Source organism: Ischnura elegans, chromosome 2 (assembly GCF_921293095.1).
Source record: "Ischnura elegans chromosome 2, ioIscEleg1.1, whole genome shotgun sequence".
Lineage (NCBI taxonomy): Eukaryota > Metazoa > Arthropoda > Insecta > Odonata > Coenagrionidae > Ischnura > Ischnura elegans.
Window position 1 is genome coordinate 145,928,565 of NC_060247.1, and position 19,262 is coordinate 145,947,826.

General features: G+C 40.3%; 1 protein-coding gene across 1 annotated transcript; it reads left to right on the top strand.

The window, feature by feature from the left end:
• Window positions 1-5,888: 5,888 nt before the first annotated feature.
• On the top strand, window positions 5,889-6,527 carry LOC124153303 (putative nuclease HARBI1). Its single transcript, XM_046526400.1, has one exon. It carries the CDS (start codon window positions 5,889-5,891, stop codon window positions 6,525-6,527), a length of 639 nt encoding a protein of 212 aa, XP_046382356.1.
• The last annotated feature ends 12,735 nt before the right edge of the window (window positions 6,528-19,262 follow it).

The following is a 19,262-nucleotide window of genomic DNA, read 5'->3' on the forward strand; positions in this document are numbered from 1 at the left end:
TAAACGGGCCCTGTCATGCCTTGAAAACCATTTATAATTAAAGAAAAATAAATTAGGAACATATTAATGTCTCGCCTTGATGCTTTTGAAATACTTTTTTACGAAAAATAACCATTGTCAACGCAACTATGCTGAAACCTCGTCGACTTTGCCATTCTAATAGCTAATAACTTTGGTATATACCGTGGCTTTCCTTGAAAACCACTAATATTACATATAAGTGCCCAAATAAAGTTGCAATCACCAGCTTTGTGCCTCTGACATCCAAAATTTGCGTAAAATACTCAGAGCAACAAAGCCGTCTTCCAGTCAGCCTCGTCCATACTCAGTTACTGCTAGTTTAAGTAATGTCAGTTCCGAGCCATTGAAAACCATGTTCAATTACGTGAAAACTTACCTATAATGATTTATGCCGTCACAAAAATGATGAGTTAAAGTTTAAGGGATGGGTCGATGGAAATGGCATATTGCTTCGCAGTCCGTTTACAATAGCACATGATATTCATCTCATAATGAATGTCACGTAAATCTTTGGACGTTGCAATACAATACATGTATCTATTATATTTCCTCAAAGTCTAAAATATCCAACTATACCAATGCAATCGACAGTTGTACGAGTATATTTGTCAACCACAATGACGAATTGCGCAAGTGACACCAAGGATTATTCAGCAATAAATACCACCACAAGAATTACTGAGTTCACAAACTTGTATTTATTAACGTCGTAAAACTCACTTTCAATTCAATAAATAAAATGATCACACTTTACAAGAACACTTGTCCAAAAAAAGTACTCACGAAGAAAATCAACATCAACACGACACGTACTGTTACTTCACAAATCTAATTAACACAAATTGCAAATAAAATTGTCCAGGAAATGTTCACACGAAGAAAATCGGGAGCGAATACACTAACTGTAACTTCACAAATCAAATTACTTATACATTGCGGACATAAGAAGTCAGTAATTAGAGCGAAACATCGGCAGCGACGACCCGTACAACTTAATAACGGCACTATTTTTAAAAAATGCTCACTTTCCTTTCATTTCGCATTGTCAACAATAATTGTAACAGATGAAAACATTTTATTTAAAAAATCATCAATAAAGTCAGCACCGAAACTAGGGTGTCCTGAACAAAACTTTATGAGGTTACTCTTTTCCGCCCAGATTGGTGCATTTTCGGGGTGCGGGGTCTGGGGCATCGGCCGGCGATCGACACTAGTCGAGACACTTGGTACACGTCGCGAGATTTCTGAACACGAAGATTTATCAGCATGTACCAGCTGGTTCTCAATGATAACTTTGCCGATTTAAAGGGACACTTTTCACACAATGAACGGAACCAGATTCACAGAAGAAACTTGAAGAACCAAGAAAATCCCATGGAACCGAGAATAAATTCCGTGTGAGATACCGCATCTCCTAAGACACCTTATTTCCACGAACACCACTAAAAAAGAGAAATTATATCAATAATTTCCATTCAGATTTTAAGAACAAGACAAAAGATTCTCCGCTGAAATTTCACAAATCATGGCCTACTAATGTGCTTACCTTCGTTACGCCATCGCGCCGATTAAATTCAACCTCCACCTTCTTCCATGCCATAGCCTTTAAAGAAAGACTCACAGCATTGGTTTTCTTGCACTCCAATACAACTTTCCTATCAATAATTAGTTTTAAAATCAAAATCTTCTCTTACGCCGAGATTCTTCTTCCAACCCGTTTCCATTTTGCTTACAAACAAAGTCGCGTTGCGATATTCGTTATTCAATTGTCGCCCTTAGTTCCTCTCAAAGCCCGCATAGTAGGGACTCAAAATGTCGCTAAATTTGTCTACGTCATCAATCCAGCCCAAAATAAATGTGGCAGCACTACCCCCACCCATTTGGAGCGTTTTGGAGTAGTGAGGTTTCTGGATACAGCATTCAGCGGTGCGCGCCGCTACAAGCTGAAGCATAGTTTCTGGATACGGCCCTTAGGCTTCAATCCCTCCGTCAGTCAGTCGGGTCACATTTGGGAACGCTATTGGTCGCGCGGCGTCTCACAGACGCCATTTTGGATTGATTAAACGAAACGCATTAAAGTAGAAATAATTTTTTAGCTACAGTAAATTCTTCACTGAACACTCAATTTCATGGATGAACTACAAATTTATGAATCATAATGATGGAGATATTTGTACTAATTGAAAGACTGAATACTACTATTTTGGCGTTTTTTTTATAGTTTTTCCTTCATCGAAAATATATCAAATTACCGTATCACCAAACAATATCACCATTTTAGAATGGTTACACAAAATGCATGAAAATAGAAATAACGTTTTTACTGCAATAAATCATTCATTGAATATATAATTTCATGTATTACTTGTAATGACATGTATGTGAAATACGTACTCCAGGAGTAATAATCTTTCGATTTAGGCAATAAAAAATAATAGGAAACCACCCTATTTAGTAAAAAATCTCGAATGGATATGAGATTTTAGAGCATTTTTTTCACTTTAGAGTTTATTTTGTCTCTCTAAAGATTATTTTGTCTTGACATAAATCAGTAGAAATTTTTGTAGTTTTCGTTAAATTTGCCTCACAGATTCGTAGGAATCGCCCATATGGTGGCATAGGGCCGGTTGCAGGAACGATACATATGTATTCAATAAAGTTATGGGACTCATAAGCCAAAGCAACCAAACAATTTGCGTTGCAGGAACGTTCAATAACTTTATGAGTCCTATAAACCGTTCCATAACTTATCGGGCCGAATGAGCGGGGTTAAATAGTTATGAGTTCCATAACTCTTGAAAATGGCGGACGACTAATCAGCTGGTTGGATGATTTCTGAGGTAAGAGTAGAATTTAGCAAGAGAAACTGATTTTTACCATGCTCATAAAACCTCTAACTATCATTATATTGCAGTTTTGTTTGCTTTTGAATGAGTTTTGTCATAATAGACGGCGTGTGGCGTACAATTTGAAATAAATACTGTGAGAACTTCTCGTTACTTGCAATATAACACTTGAATCTGCCGCGCTATGAAAAAAAGATAATCGACGTGTGCAAGAACGCAAGAACGAGCATCGCCTGTTATTTGTCGTCTTTGTCGTCCGTGACACATCTGAAGGGATATTATTTTCCTTTAATTTAAATTAACAGGGGTAATCTGTGTCCTGAATTGTAAATTCATCCTGTGAAATTGAGTTATTTGTATTGTACTTCGTCAGTTACCAGGTATGGGCAAGGCAAGCTTGCAGTATTTAGCTAGTATTCCATCATTTTTAGATTTTAAAGATTATGATGTCACTCATCTTCTAATTGTATTGATATTACATATCCTTGAGATCGTCGCAGTGTTTTATGTTCACTTTATCGACTGTAAGTTTTACTATGAAGGAGGGCAAATAGTTAAATTCAGTCGGAGTGTAAACTTTGTGGTATGAAAGTTGTCGTATGTTTATTTTACGAACATTGAACATTAATTATCCGGGTCATCTCGAGTAAACTTGAAAAAGTGTATTTCAGAATGTTCCTGGAGCAGAATTGTTTGATTGCTGTGTGTAATTGAGGGATTACTTAACTTTGATAGAAGCATTGAGGACAACACTGAAAACTTCCTTTATTATTGAAATTTGGTTTGTCTCAAATTCTTTTTTGACCGATAAAGTTTACAACATAAGAGTATGGAATTAATATAAAAATCGTGAAAGAGTGATTAACCTGTAAAAAACGTTACAATTGGCATGAAATGTTACAACATTTAGTCCCAACAGTAATTGTCTGTCTCAGCTACATAATAATAAAGTATTTTGTTTGGGCAGTGGCAAGTGCTAAGATCTAAGCAATCATGTACTTATTTGAAGTGTCTTCAATAGTAATAAATTCATATGTGTTTGATGGAGCAGCTACAATAATTCTGCTGTTAGAGAACCCGTGAGGACAGTGTACTGAAGGTGAATTTAGTGATTTTCAGCAAATTGGAATTCATTTGATTTCTATAGCTCCTGTGATCATTACATAATTAGAAAGTAACCTTGTTTCATACTATCCATTGATGAAATGATCACATATGTTCGAGGTCCTTAAATCAGCATTTCACTTTCAATTTAGTGTAATATACCAATGCATGGAACTAATTCTCTTCAGAATAAAATAGCAATTATTATTGAATAATTGATTTTCTGCATGAGTTATAGTAGTGTTGAGAGGTATTTTCCCACACCATGCCGAATTGTTGTGCATTCTGTTTTTATCTTCCTTAAAAGAAAAGTCAAACATATTTAAAAATACTCATGATGATTGGTAAAATCACATTTATCCAACAGGTTTGTAATGTTCCTTAGAATTTGTCAGCACTTTTTCAAAATCTTCAAAAGATGATCACACAATTATATCTTGCATTTAGCATTTATGATTGAAGGGAAAAAAGTGTGCATAGAAGTTGGTGTACTACTATGAGGACATTATTATTCATTCTTTTGAGTTGTAGCTACATCTGCTGCAATTTTGCTTATGCCTGTGTATTTTCTGAATATTTTTAAGAGTAAATATTGTGATAACTTTTTATAATTTCAATTTTGAAGTGAATATCAGTAATAAACCATGTTATTGCCTCTTGATAGTTTATGGATATGCTTCATGAATTTTCTGGTCGGAACATGTCACCCCAGTTACAGGATTTCATTTACAAATATTTTCCCTCATAGCTTGTAATGCTGATTTAAAAAAAATTAAAACATTTCCATAGCCATAAAAACACCGTTAACTATTGTTATCCCTATTATTGTGCAACGGTGCAACTATGTGCAACGGTGTAAGAGTCTTTAAGTATAACTTTACATACATAGCCTCAAATAAGTGGGCTATGAATATGTAAGTAGGAAAGCTATCATGGAACCATAAGTGCTGAGACGTAATATATTATAATGAACTCAGTGATTTATCATCATAGATGTAATGGGGAGCCAATGTTGAGTTTCATGGGGAAACCAATGTAACCAGATGGGGTAGCCCATATTGTGTTTCGTGGGGTAGCCAATGTGGGGTTACAAGGGGTAGCCAATATTGGGTCATTATGGGCTTTCATTGGCATTCCATGGCCATTGAAAGCCAGCATTGCCAGCTTGGTCCAACATCGGCCTAATGTGGTAGACTACTGGGGTATTACTAGAAATTTTTGAGTCATGGATGCTACACAAATTGGATCAGAAAAAATGAACAAGTTTCTTCAACTAGATAATTTAACACTAATGGAAAAGTCAAAGTTTTTTCTCATTGAAGATAGACATTCGAAAATATTTGAATATAAGCATTATTTAATTTAAAATTTGAATTTAAGCTGTTTTAGCACCTAGATATTGTGACCTGTGTTCATAAAATAGTATATGGTAACATGTTTTTATGCTACCATGCATTGAATTTTATTGGAGTATTCACTTCCTAATTATCTTATAATTTCATAGAATGGAGGAGAGTGAAGCGTCCTCAACATCCTCTGATGAAGAAGTACTTGATATAATGAGAGTTGTACCAAAAATGAGAGTCATAAGGGAGCGACAAAATCCATTCCACCTCTACAATGATGAAGAATTTTGTGAAAGATTCAGATTAAATAAGAATTTGGTTATGGACGTTCTACAAAAAATTGAAAATAATTTAAAGCCACTGACTAGAAGAAGCAAGTCCATCACACCTCTCAATCAATTACTCATTGCCCTAAGATTTTTTGCTACAGGAACCTTTCAAATAGTTGTAGGAGATACATTTAGAGTTCATAAATCAACAGTTTGCCGGATTATTAAGAAATTAACACATCAATTGGCCCTCCTCCGTCCAAAGTACATTTGTTTCCCTTAAATATGAAAATTTCGTAAATATGAAAACAAAGCTTTTTAATGTTGCTGGGTTTCCTACTGTGATTGGTTGCATCGATGGTACTCACATACCAATTCAGTCTCCAGGGGGAGATAATGCAGAACTGTTCCGCAATAGAAAAGGCTATTTCTCCATCAACGTGCAGGTTGTTTGTGATGCAGACCTAAAAATTATCGATATTGTTTCCCGATGGCCTGGGTCCACGCACGATAGTACAATTTTCAATTCTTCCTTTATTCGTGCTCAATTGGAAGCTAAAGAGTTAGGTAGTGGTTATCTTTTGGGAGACAGTGCCTATCCTTGCAGGCCCTACCTAATGACACCCGTAGCCAATCCAGCCACAGCTGCAGAGCATCGATATAATTCTTCCCATATAAAAACAAGGAACATTGTTGAGAGGGCAATAGGGGTATGGAAAAGGAGGTTCCCCTGCTTATCACTTGGTCTAAGGACTACTATAAATACAACATTGTCTGTAATAGTTGCAACAGCCATTCTGAATGATTTGGCTATAATTCCTGATGAGCATATTGATGATGTGGATGACTTTGGGGAGGCAGAAGATCAAGCTATTGAGGAAAACCCAAATGCTCTGGGGAATGCTGTTAGAAATACAATAATTGATACCTATTTCAATTAAACTTTGGCTATACACCCCAAACTTACTTTCATAAATAAATGTTAACAGCCCAGTATATTGTATTTTATGTTTGCTTATATTGCTTTGAATCAATTATATCACTACTGTTTGAGTTACATACTTATTTTCAGTAAAATAAATGACTAAAAAAACATAAAGTTTACTTTTGCCATAGCAGGAAAAAATAAAATCAATGATAAAATTACATGGGTTGTGTGCCAAGATGTACACTGGGCTTATTGCCTGGCAGAAAGGACCAAGCAATGAGTCTGACTAAAACGATTGCTAAATTTGTGTCTAGGAGTGCAGCATCTTTGTATTGGAGCCCCAACGATTCACGCTAAAGTTATAATGCAACATACACCAAAGCGATATGAAAGCCCTCATTAGCATTCAAAATGCATTGCAATTGGTTGGCAAATAATGTTAAGGAGATTTTGGGTTGGAATAGTCATGATTTATTATGGACAAGGCTATTCTAAATTGCAATTGAAAATGACTGATAGTATTTTATTTTCTTGTTGTTTTATTTTCGTGTATATTTAATATCTTTCAAAATTCGCTCTTCAAATTTGTTTATGTTGCTATAGTTGCGACGGTAACGCCATCTGTTGGATTTCATAATAACTACGTGCTCGAAGCAATAACTATTGGGAGATAGGTTATGAGACCGATTGTTTCTTGCAACCCAAAATAATTTATGAGTTCCATAACTTTATGAGACCCATAGCTATCGAACCAATAGTGAAAGTTTCTTGCAACCGGCCAATAATCGTAAATTTAGCGAATTTGTCACCCCATGCATTACAAAGCTCCTTTACACTTGAGGAGCAATGCAGTATAATAAAATAGGTGCTTATCTGAAGACTTTTTCAACCTTTGTTTTGAGTTGTAATGACTCAATGAGATTCCATACTTGAGCCAGATATATGGTTACTAAGTGAATATATTTAGTACGTTAGAAAACATAGTATTTTCTGAAGCATAAACTCAAAACGAGACTTCAGCAACAGGAAAAAAAACTTTGCTTACGTTACTGGTTTCTTGAATTAGAACGAGTACGCATTTAGCGATGTGAGGCGATCATAAGGAATTAAAGTACACAAAGGATGAAGTTTGCCATAAAAAAAAATTGACTTAGCCGGGATTCGAACCCGGATCTCCCATTTCTGGTCTGGCGTGATAGCCAATTACAGCACTAAGCTATTTTCTCAGTAACTGGCTAGCACATGTGACCGGCAGTAGGGAGATCTTGGTTGGAATACCGGCTAAGTCAAATATCTTTTTATGGCGAAATTCATCTTTGGTGTACAGTACTTTGGTGTACAGTACCCGTGCGCGTGACTGCGTCCAAAATTGCTTGTTACACGCAAAGAATTTACTCTGTAAATGAAGTTGCTCGCGTATATGGGCCGTGATTTCTGTCCCTTTGGATTTATTCTTCCCTTGTCCCTTCTCTCATCTAGATGGGCGTCACCTGGCTACGTCCATCAACCCTTCTTCCCCATCTGGCGCTCTGTCCTTGCCCTTGTCCTCCGGAAAAAATAACTCTTTTTGTTTTTGCGTAACACGTCCCTCCTACTCTCCCTCTCATTTTTCCATCCCAATATCCTTCCATGCAGGGATGGCAATAGAATCTAAACGTAAGTCAAGACCAGTAAAATTTCAAGTTCAGTTCCCGGGAGCGAAATGCAGAAACGAAATGAAATGGATACCGGGGGAGCTTAACTCAGGGTTGAAACAAAATCGGAGTTAAAACTACTTCGGGTCGACACTAAAGTGAAACTCTGGGACGAAACGAAATGCAGATAATGTTTCACTCCGCATGGACCACTTGCTTCACTGTCGAACGGTTTAGTTTCAACCCCAACACTGATTGTGAGTACGAACTATGGTTGAATTAAATAGAGGTTCGGCCTACCGCCATTAGATTGGGGCCATTGATCACTCGTACTTTTACCATTAACAGGAGTACGGCGAACACAAACTGGCCAATCGATTTTTAAACTCAATATTTTAACCTCTCCGCTCGTATGTCAAACGTAATGGGTCGAAACTATTCTTTCTTATCCCCCTCCACCCAACTTGATGAATCAAAACTTAGCTATGAGCAGCGGAGTTTAAATTAATTTTGTTTCGCTTCTGGGTTTTGAAATATTTAAAACAGAGGAACTTTAGTGTCCGACGACTTCCTGATCTTCGCGTCGAAGACACTTTTTAAAACCAGCCTGTATATGTAGTGCCGGCATTGTAGAATTTGGATGTGGAAATTTTAAACCCCGACCAAATATTCTTAATTGGTCATTTTGAGAACATATCTGTTGGCTATAAATTGCCATGCAATGGACAAGTGCTAAGGTTTCTTTTCTATAACTTTCTTAAGTTTTCTTTTTTAATTTCGATATTGTTCTCGACTTCTATTGAAAGGAGGTTTCTTTGGGAGAAATTGCGATAGTTTCAGCATAGAATCGGAAATTTGGAAATTCTTTACCATTAGTGGCGATTATTGCAGAAGTCAGGACGAAGAACTGAGTCGCAAATGGAAAGAGAATTAAAATTCGTGTCAGCCCTCGACGGTCTGCTCAACATCGCCCATGCCGATGGTTAAGAGAAGATACCTCTGAAATAAGACACTCTGTTTCTTCACTATGCTGGTGATTGATCACCCCCTGCCAAACACCCTAGAGGTGGCTCGCAGGGTATTATGTAGATGTAGATGCTTTATCTGTCGCAGATGAAACCTCCCACGGAAAATATATCGCTTTCCAGACCACTTCCCCCTTTTTCTCATGTCCGACTGGAGCTCGCGAGGGTATCCGTGTATGATTATTTAAAAAAAAGAAGATCATGATAAATGTATACACACCTTGATGAAATACAAGGAAAAATTACCATGCAGCGAGTTTTAACTGGTACTCAAGAGTGAATAATGTCGTTTTAACTTGGCAAAGGAAAGAGAGTGCCAAGAGATAATCGAAATGCCTTTCCACAAGCCCATGCCGAGGCAATTACAACGCCATGTTTAGGAAGTATATTTTCTTTAAATGGCCACTTGGGCACTGAAAGATATCACGGCTGCCTTAGATATGAACTATGTCCTCGCGAGCTTTATGGCTGATTTAACTGCCAAGAACACTCCAATTTTGTCCCTATGGTTCCTAGGATAGCAATGCACCTTATTCCTCATAGCAATACAAAAAAACATCATATGCTAGCCCCATAGAGCTTACATCACATAAAATTATCGGGATGTATTAAAGAAAAGCCACTTACCACGTAAATGCTAAAAGGAAAATAAGAGACGCGAGCCCTCCGCCATTCTGAATTTTCCCATGAAGGGTTGGCCGTGTCCTTCGTTTGTGTGCGCGACTGGTGTGCGTATGCTGGTGACTGATTTAATGCTGGAATGTAAAGTGTTCCCTTGATTTTAATTACTTCTTTTCTCTCTCTCTCTCTCTTTACAGAGCATTACCATATATTCGTGGGAGACCTGAGTCCAGAGATTGAGACGCAAACTTTGCGGGAGGCTTTCGCACCGTTTGGAGAAATATCGTAAGTGTATTTTACATTTACATATCGCTCTCTGTACGGTGGATTTGTGTCCGGGGGGCTAGTCTTCGTTGTAATGCATGAAGCTGACTCCCGATGGAAGATGCTAATTCATGGAAGGCAAATTAAGACGCGTGTAAATACGTGGTTGTATTTGTTTCATTGATGAATGCTGATGAAGTAAGTCTTGTGACTGTGTTTTGTGGGGACGGATTGTTAAAATTGGGCATAAGGAGCGTGGTAGATATTAGTCAAAGTACGAGAAATGCTACTAGCGCTTATTTCGGGTTACACTTGCCTGGTCCTGTAAATTTTTGTATCCAAAATTAGTAAGTTGCGTTTTTGTTTCTACTTGTGCTCAAATACTTTGAAGTATGAAGGAAACTCCATGTTTTTAAATTCACCTCTTCAAAATGGCACGCTGAAATATTTTTCGGTCTCTAAATTATTTTAAGTGGCGTTTGAACGCATTAAATATTTCATTCTGTTCAAGCAGTCTTCGTAATGTAAATTTTACATTCATATTTCCTTTCTATAGACGTGAGTGAAAGTCTGTTATTTGCGCTTTTCCGTAATGATGAATTAAAATTAATTATCTATGTTACATGTACCTTTTTAAGTTTTTTAGATTTTCATTGTAGGCAATTAATAGGTGCAGGGCATAAAAATATCTCACCCAATTACGTAATTGCGGTAATAAGAATGTGAGGAAGTGGTGACGTGTAATTTTTTCAAGAATTCCGTACTCCCTGCACTCTCGGCTAGTTCCTCTTGATGAAGTTTCCGTCGCCTGTTGAAGTCGCCCGGTCGTCACCCTCCGTGCGGCTGAGATTAAAGCGGCCAGTTGGTCGGGAAAAGGGTCGGTGCCGCCGCCGGGGGAGTGAACGACCGCCGCCGCCGCCGCCCTGCCCTCCCACCTTTCCGCCATTGCTTCGGACGTCTATTATTATTATTATAGTATTCTACCGATTAAGGTAGGTTTCCATGGAGTACTAAGTGGTGATCTGGGAGCCTCCCTTTCCTTCCAGCACTGCCTTCTTTAATTCACTGTAAGGCCTACTCTCTTTCAATCTATCCAAAAACCCTATTCTTTTCCTTCCCCTCCCTCGTTTCCCCAACATTCTACCCTCCAACACCATTTTCAATATCCCTTCACCGCTAAGCGCTAACTCCATCCAAACCTTCTGTCTCCTGCGTATCTCATCTAAAAGCTGCCTCTCCTCGCCAACCATATCCAGCACTTCGTCGTTCCTTTTCCTCTCCGTCCATTTCACCCTCTCCATTCTTCTCCATACCCACATCTCGAACGCCTCCAATCTTCTCTCGTCTTCTTTCCTCAGAGTCCACGTTTCCGCACCGTAGAGAGCTACACTCCAAATCAAACTCTTCAATAACCTTTTCTTTAAACTCTTACACAACGATCCTCTCAGAAGCTCCTTCCTCCTCATGAACGCCTCCTTCGCTAATGCTATTCTCTTCCTGATGTCCTTACTACTGTATCCGTTTTCCTCTAACGTACTGCCTAAATAGTAGAATTGCTCAATCTGCACAAGTTTTTCACCACCCACCTTTATCTTAAGTCTCACATTCCTCGCTCGTGATGCTTTACAAAACCGCATTACCTTAGTATTATTTTAAAATATTTATTCCGATAATTTTCAGCATCGATAATTTGCGAATGCGAAAATCATTACCGTGAAGAGGAAAAGCTCCATCGTATGTTCCTAATTTTGTTTGTCAAGGTCAAGTGTCGTGACATTCCAATTTTGTGGCATCTGGTGACATCTTTCCTTACTGTCGGATGTCCGAATTTTGTTCCTAACTCACTATTACCGTTCAAGGCACGCCATAGAAATTGTGGGATATCTTGTGGCGACAGTTTTTAAAATACTCTTTAATTGCTCCGGAAAGACTGCTATCATTTAGTTGTTTCTCTACTTATTTGATTGCCATGGCGTTTCAGGAGGGAATCCTTCCTTTTTCAAGAAATATGCTCTTCTTCCTCTTCTCTCTGGCTCCTTACTCTCACACCAATCCCTGCCCCTCACCAGTCCTCCTCTTTCCATTCCTCCATCCAGTCGCGGCGGCCCCACCATCTCCATTGATTTCCCACTATCGATATTTATCGATCTGAGAGAGTGTCGATGTGTGAGTGGGCACGAGGGCAGTGGCCCAAATGGGAGGCGGGGGAGCGGGTCGTCGTGGCTTCGATGTGGGTCATGCCCGCCCCTGCCCACCGGGGGCGGAAGTATAGGCATTTCGGTAGATGGCAGTTTCCGGTCAATCGGTTGACATATATGTGGGAGGAGGAGGAGGAATGTGCCGGCATGTTAAGAGCTCTGGCGCAGGACAACCCTTTGGAAGGTGATCTCCAACCCATCAACCTATTATCATCCTGCCCAGTCCTTGCTAAATAATTCTACTGTAAGATTATGAATTAATTAATTATGAATTGAATATTAGGTATACTTCCAAATTTACGTCTGAATCCGCCCATTCACATATTTGCTATTTCTTCCCATCCTCCGGGACTGCTTTCCTTCCCCTCTCCCGCGCCTCCAAGAGGCTATAATGCACACGATGGGCCCCTTGCAGCAGCGAGGTTGGAAAAAAACCAAGCCGATGCGCTTCATTTAATATTCAAATGCAAAGCTGTCGACAGGAATGCGCTCGCCGGAATGGGATGGCACGGCATTGCTATCTGCCTCCGGAAAGCAAAGCTTTGCAGAGTGCAAATGTCCTTGCGGGTCAATCAGGGCCGTGATTGCGTCCATCTGACATGAAAAAGCCAATAGTGGACGGGAGTAAAAAAAGGAACGGAGTAAATTGCCAGTCATTCAAATGTGTAGTAATTGGTTTTGCGGCTCCTGCCCAGTAGTGGCGACTCACCGTGAGGATGTGCTTTCGGGAGGAGACAAACGAAGTAAGTCCCGGCATTACATTGGCCGGCTTCATTCAGGTGCATGGCGAAAGTGGTTCTCTTCCTAAATTGACGCATATTGCTGGAACTGGCTTTCTTTTTGCCATAGAAGAATCTGAGCACTCTTAAATTTTAACCTTGATTGCTGTAGTCATGCTTGACTCGAAGAAATCTGCGGAAATATCCATACTCTTCCTCGTGATTCAAATATTTCGCGAACAAATTGTTATAAAACTGCTCTTTTACTTAATAATGACTTTTTTTAAAGAAACGTAGCGCTGTCGCTTAAATAGCCACAATCAGCAAGCGCAGGAAGGCAATTTTTCGGACGCTCTTTGATTTTTATCTAACCTTCTGCGTTTAGCGACTTCATTAATTTCCCTCTGCCAATTTTCGTGTTTGTAGCGAGGAAAGTATCAGATATTTTCTTTGTCAGAAGTTGAAATGCACAGTAGGCCGGCCCTTATTTTTCAGAATTGCGAAAAGTTATGTTTTCCTAGTCTCAAAATGATCCAAATGGGGTTTAAATTCACGTGTTCAAATTTGGTTACTTTAAAATAACGGCAACCCGTGCCCCAAAGGCCCTAAGTACTAAGGACCCTCAATTGAGTTTTTTGGGGTCAAAAAAGTGCTATTTCTATGTAAAACGTAAAAGAAAGTTCCTTTAGTTTAGGACCGATTTTCTGTTTGTTTTGACCTATCTCTAAGCGTTTAGGAGATATCGTCCGCCGTAATGCAATCCATCCCCCAGGGCGCCACCCCGCACCGCGGCGCCGCTGAAGTAAGGCCCGCACCACTTACTAGACACTTCCCCTCTACCTCCTCCCCTCCCACGGCAAAGAATTGGTCCCACTGATCTAGCCTCTGAAGAAATGTGCATACGTTGAAAAGAATTTAATTTCCGTGAAAATATTTCTAATCCAAGTGATTTATTTTCACTCCGTCCTTGAATTTCAGTACATATCAACTACAATAAAATACATTTTCAGGGTATTTCTAATGTTTCACTGATGCACCATATTTAGCACCTAAAGTGTCTTTGCGCACGTTAGTGGTTGTACTACAATGGAAAATCACACTTAGTAATACATTTTGAAAGCTGTATTCCTTCTATGTGACTGATTTAAAATCTCGAATTGGTTTCACCCCTCTCCCTGCTCAATCATTTACCACTTGAGGACCCAGAATAATTTGCAAATCGTTCTTAGATGTTCATTCCATTCCCGCATGGGCACATCAAAGAATGCAGTGAATAGCTTTCTCGTGTTAGTAGAGATAAAATTTGATATAGAACCTTAGTCATGTCTTTATGTTTATAGGATGCCAGGATGCCTTCTGCGATGGATTATATTTTACCTCATATGTCCTCATACGGCGTATCACTCTTTCCTATTCGCTCCTAGAAAAGGATCCGTCAAAGAATGACAGGCCTACCAACTCCTCACTCAGGTACCACAAGTAGTTTGAAAACCTCTTTTGTTCTGCTTCGCTATGTCCAGGTTAACACTTTCGTAATTACTCGTAGCAATTATTTTCAGGAACTGCGGGTCACTGTTGGAAGCAGACGCAGCACAACAACAGCGGAGAACCAAATATTTTTCTTTCTTCTTGAATACATTGAAATGTATTCCATCAAATACTCATTTCGTGCTCCTCTTTGATTGCGTAAGAATTTTTTTCTTCAGCCCAAGAACATTTATCTGAAAGATTCACTGTTCTTTCCTCCTCGTGCGTCAGAAATTCAACGGTACCGCTCATTGCTATGTCAAACAAATCATCAAGTTTTGTCACAAAAGATTCCCTCCCCTTTGACTCCACTGTAGTCCGCGCTCTCTATCTATGTGTTCATCCATTCTTTGCGTAATTTTTCTAACTTCTGAATCGCCTTATTATCCGTAGTAACAGGAATTCTCGATTTGTACCATGGATAAAACGCGTTTCTTACGGTTTTTCTCCCCCTATGTCCCATACATTTCGAACCCATTAGGTGATAGAAAAAACACGCAGTACTACTCTCACTGTAGGTAACTTTCAGCCAAGTATTTCTTCTCTTCCTTTTCCAACCGGTTCAATGCCTGGATTTAGTCTTTCCTTGTTGGCGTATTCTTAAAATGAACGTCATGTGTATTCATGATAAACTAGTTATTTCACCACTTTTCTCCTTAAATTCTAAAAAAACTTAGCACTTCCTATCCTTTGCGAGTTAAGCACACGAATTAACTTTTTCACCACATTGATCTTCATCAGTGAACTGACTGCCTCATATTCTTCTTTCTCGAATATGTCTATCTACTGTTGGAGCCCTGGAAGCTCTGCTCATTTCCTTCAATCCGTTATGATTCACGGACACAATTGCATCACATTTTTATAATACTTTTTACATAAAGAGTGCTTCGGAACAAAGCATGCTGGAATGGCTCGCGGCCGTATGGTGGCAAAAAATTAACCTTTTCCCTACCATACACGTATATATACGTGTGAACGTTTCCTGACCCGGGAGACCACGGACGTATATATACGTGTGAGAGCTTCTCGGTCAAGAAAACGAAACCCGTAAATATACGTTTTCTAGCTCTCCCCTTTTCAGGACGGTCGTGGGTTTAGGTCGCCTTTGTCTCGGGACCCAACGCTTCGGGGTTTAGGATTAACCCTCGGAATCCGGGAGCAGGTACCCGGACCCTTCGTCTTTTTTCATCCTTCTCAGCGGTAAGGGACAGCGGTCATTCAATTGTTTATACAGTCAATTTTAGAAATAAATATTTGTTCATTTCTCAAGGAATATACACTTAGAATTGAATTATTCGTCTTTTGAGCAGCGTTTACAATTTTTAAATGAAATTCTACGACAAATATTAACTTATATCTCGAGTTATTTATAAACATAAACATGGAAATTGTTGCCGCATTAAATGCGTTAATAATGGCCTTAGAACTTCGTTTAAAATTTGACAATGCTCAGATAAAAATGAGGAATTCAATTCAAAGTCTGTAATTTACGTGCAAGGAACAATTATCCATTTGCTAAATACATATAAGCAATACATAAGTTGACCGCGAACCAATGCCGCAGGTATGGTCGTAAACCCGGAAAGGAGGGAGCACAACTACTCTCGGAGTCCGAGATAATGCGGAGTCCCACCGTGGAGGGGTCGAAAAAGGTTCAACGAGACCCTTCTTAACGAATGCCCTCCAAAAATGCTCCGTACCACGAGAAAGAAGAGTCTCTTGGGGCTCGGTACAGCAGTCAAGCTAAGACGAAAACTCCGCGGTCTCGAAAGGGTTAAGGTTTGAGGGCTTGGTACCAGAGTACCCAGTATATAGGACGGCGTTGAAGGGTTGAAATTGACATTGTGTATGGGGCGACTGCCGTCTTCCTTACCTCATTTCCTATTCCCAGACCAGCTCAGCGATAAACCTTTTCCTTTCGCTCTCACGATTCCCCTACCTCTCAACACAGACAGGAAGCGCTCGCATGGCCACGTAAGGTAAGAGATCTTTTCTTAAGAACGTGAGCCTGCAACGCACCTGGGAAACAACGGAAAAACGCTGACAAGAGGGAGACGGCAGCTCGCGGGGCAGTTCGAGGCAGTCGACGGTTGTAAGGAAACCAAAGCAGAATAAAGTGTGATTCTCCCCGACATGTGACTTCTCCTTTCTTTCTGCGCGACTTTCCTTATCCTTCTGCGGATGACGAGGACGACAGCGCCCGGCAACTTACAATTGTAGGCTTTAACAACATTAACCATGACAGAAGAAGAGCAACCTGTTCAATTCTGTACCACTGACATGTAAATCTTGTCATCAGGAGCAAAGTCTTTGTCGTGGGAGGGGAGGGGGGGGGAGGGGAAGTCTCTAGTAAGTGGTGCGGGCCTTACTTCAGCGGCGCCGCGGTGCGGGCCTTACTTCAGCGGCGCCGCGGTGCGGGGTGGCGCCCTGGGGGATGGATTGCATTACGACGGACGATATCTCCTAAATGCTTAGAGATAGGTCAAAACAAATAGAAAATCGGTCCTAAACTAAAGGAACTTTCTTTTACGTTTTACATAGAAATAGCACTTTTTTGACCCCAAAAAACTCAATTGAGGGTCCTTAGTACTTAGGGCCCTTGGGGCACGGATTGCCGTTATTTTAAAGTAACCAAATTTGAACACGTGAATTTAAACCCCATTTGGATCATTTTGAGACTAGGAAAACATAACTTTTCGCAATTCTGAAAAATAAGGGCCAGCCTAATGCACAGCACCACTGTTTTTTTCAGCATAACTTCTACTTCAATTGTTGACTGTAGGAAAATAATATCAATTTCTTCTCCGCTTTTTTATGCCCTCGCTTTTTACTTGCGCAGATATATTTTTAGTCACGTGTCATCAATCACTCGTTATGTCTGGAGTGTTATTATTACCAGCGTGAGGCAGCAGGTGTTAATGCAAAATTTGTAGTATTTTAAATGTTCCGCCCCCTTTAATCTAACGGGGAGGGCACCGAATACTCAACTGCTTGTTGGATTTTTCTGGAATGACACGTTTATTTCTCGCTGCAAGACTGTAAAGACTTTGAGACTTTAAACAGCGCCGCTCCCTGGACTCTTCTCTCCCGTGGTCGGCTTTGCCCGGTGTAATCGGTCGCCCTGGGATAATTATCCCACGTGTTCCCTTCCATCATTTCTTCGCTGTCGTTTGGCCGGGATGTGAGCGCAAATCCCTTCGGCTTGAGTGGTGGCGGGGATGCGCGAGCGAATCCGGCGGATCCGTGTGAAGTAATTACTTCGTCGCGAGTTTCATCTCTGAATTCGATTCCGTAACAAATGAGAGGAGAGGAGCATTGCCGAGTGTTTTGTGCGCGCTCCATACCTGCGATTGAGATGCACCTTCATCCTCGGATCCCCCGCCCTCTGCCTGAATCGTTACGTCTCCCTCTCTCGCTCACTGGGGCGAATCTTGGTGTGAGCCAGGTACGCGGCTCCGCGGGGCAAGTTGATGCTCGGAAGGGCTTGGTGGAAGTGGACGCTCGGAAACATTTTCGGTGAACATGAGGGGAATGATGGGTAAAGAAGATTGGTGAATATTCACAGAAGTGTATTCTAGTTGGTATTCATTTATCTCTCCCTCTATGCGGGGACACCACGCGGGGCGGGCAAACTGAAATATTGTTTAATTCTCTGTGAAAAAATATCTTGAACCTAGAATGTTACGGTTTTATTCAAAGTGCTTTTATCGTATTCTGCACTCAGTGATGTTGGTGGAGAGAATTGGGGAGAATGTTATTATTCTCTGCCGTATTTCACTTCCCAAGCCTTTCGCAGTTTTATTTTTATACCTTTTCCGTGTTGGGCCTACAATTAGAATGCACTTGCATCCTACTGCATCAGATCTTCGTCTCCTTTGTCCTCTGTGTCCTCCATCGGTTCTCTTCTCTCTCTCTCCTGAGGCTTTCCTGGTTTTATTTCGATCCGCGATCCAACGCGTGCTGGGCAACGGTTGCCTTAGGGCTCGCCGCCCGGAGTCTTGTCGCTGCATTGTGCTCTCACGGGGCTGGCTGGGAGCGAATCTAGGGCCCCGTGGAGGAGGGATGGGGGAATGGCGAGGACGGCCTACTATTGCCGTTTTTGAAAAGAGTGTCTACCGAGTGGGATGGGTCGCGTCTATCGCTCGCAATCTCGCGTCACCTCCCGCTCCATTCCCACCTACCCCAAACTCTAGCATCGTGAGTTTTACTCAAAGTTCTGTTTAGCATGTTCTCCTCCTATCGAAGAGGGACAGAGAGTGGCGGAGAAACAGTTTATTGCTCACTTCTGTGTTTCGTTCCCCGTCATGAATAATCGGCCTCATGCTCTACCGTTGGATGAGATTCAATGTGGAAAGAGAACATACTAAAGTGATTAGTAAATATCGTGTGTTAACGTACCTTTGCATCTACCAAAAGCAATGCTAACAGCTTTCCTTCCATTATTATTTAGTTAATTTTAGCATTTGGAAGTTCTATTTAACGAATTGTATGCATTCAATTTATACTGAAACGATTAAAGAGATTGAAACATTTATAAGTTTCTTCCTCTTCTTGAATCCTCGTGAAGTCTTAACCTAAAAATGAGGAGCAAGATTCAACGTGGGGATGGGGACAAGCCGAGGTAATTAGTAGTGTCGACCGTAAACCCAACTTAACCTGTAGATTTGCCTTAGTAATCCCTGCCTTCCATCCCTACTCCAAACTCTGTCCTCGTAGGTTTGGTTTAACTTTCTGTTTAACTTGTTTTGCCTTTACTGAAT

Excerpts from the sequence above, each read along its gene's own strand:
- LOC124153303 (XM_046526400.1), top strand. The coding sequence starts at position 5,889 with ATGAAAACAAAGCTTTTTAATGTTGCTGGGTTTCCTACTGTGATTGGT.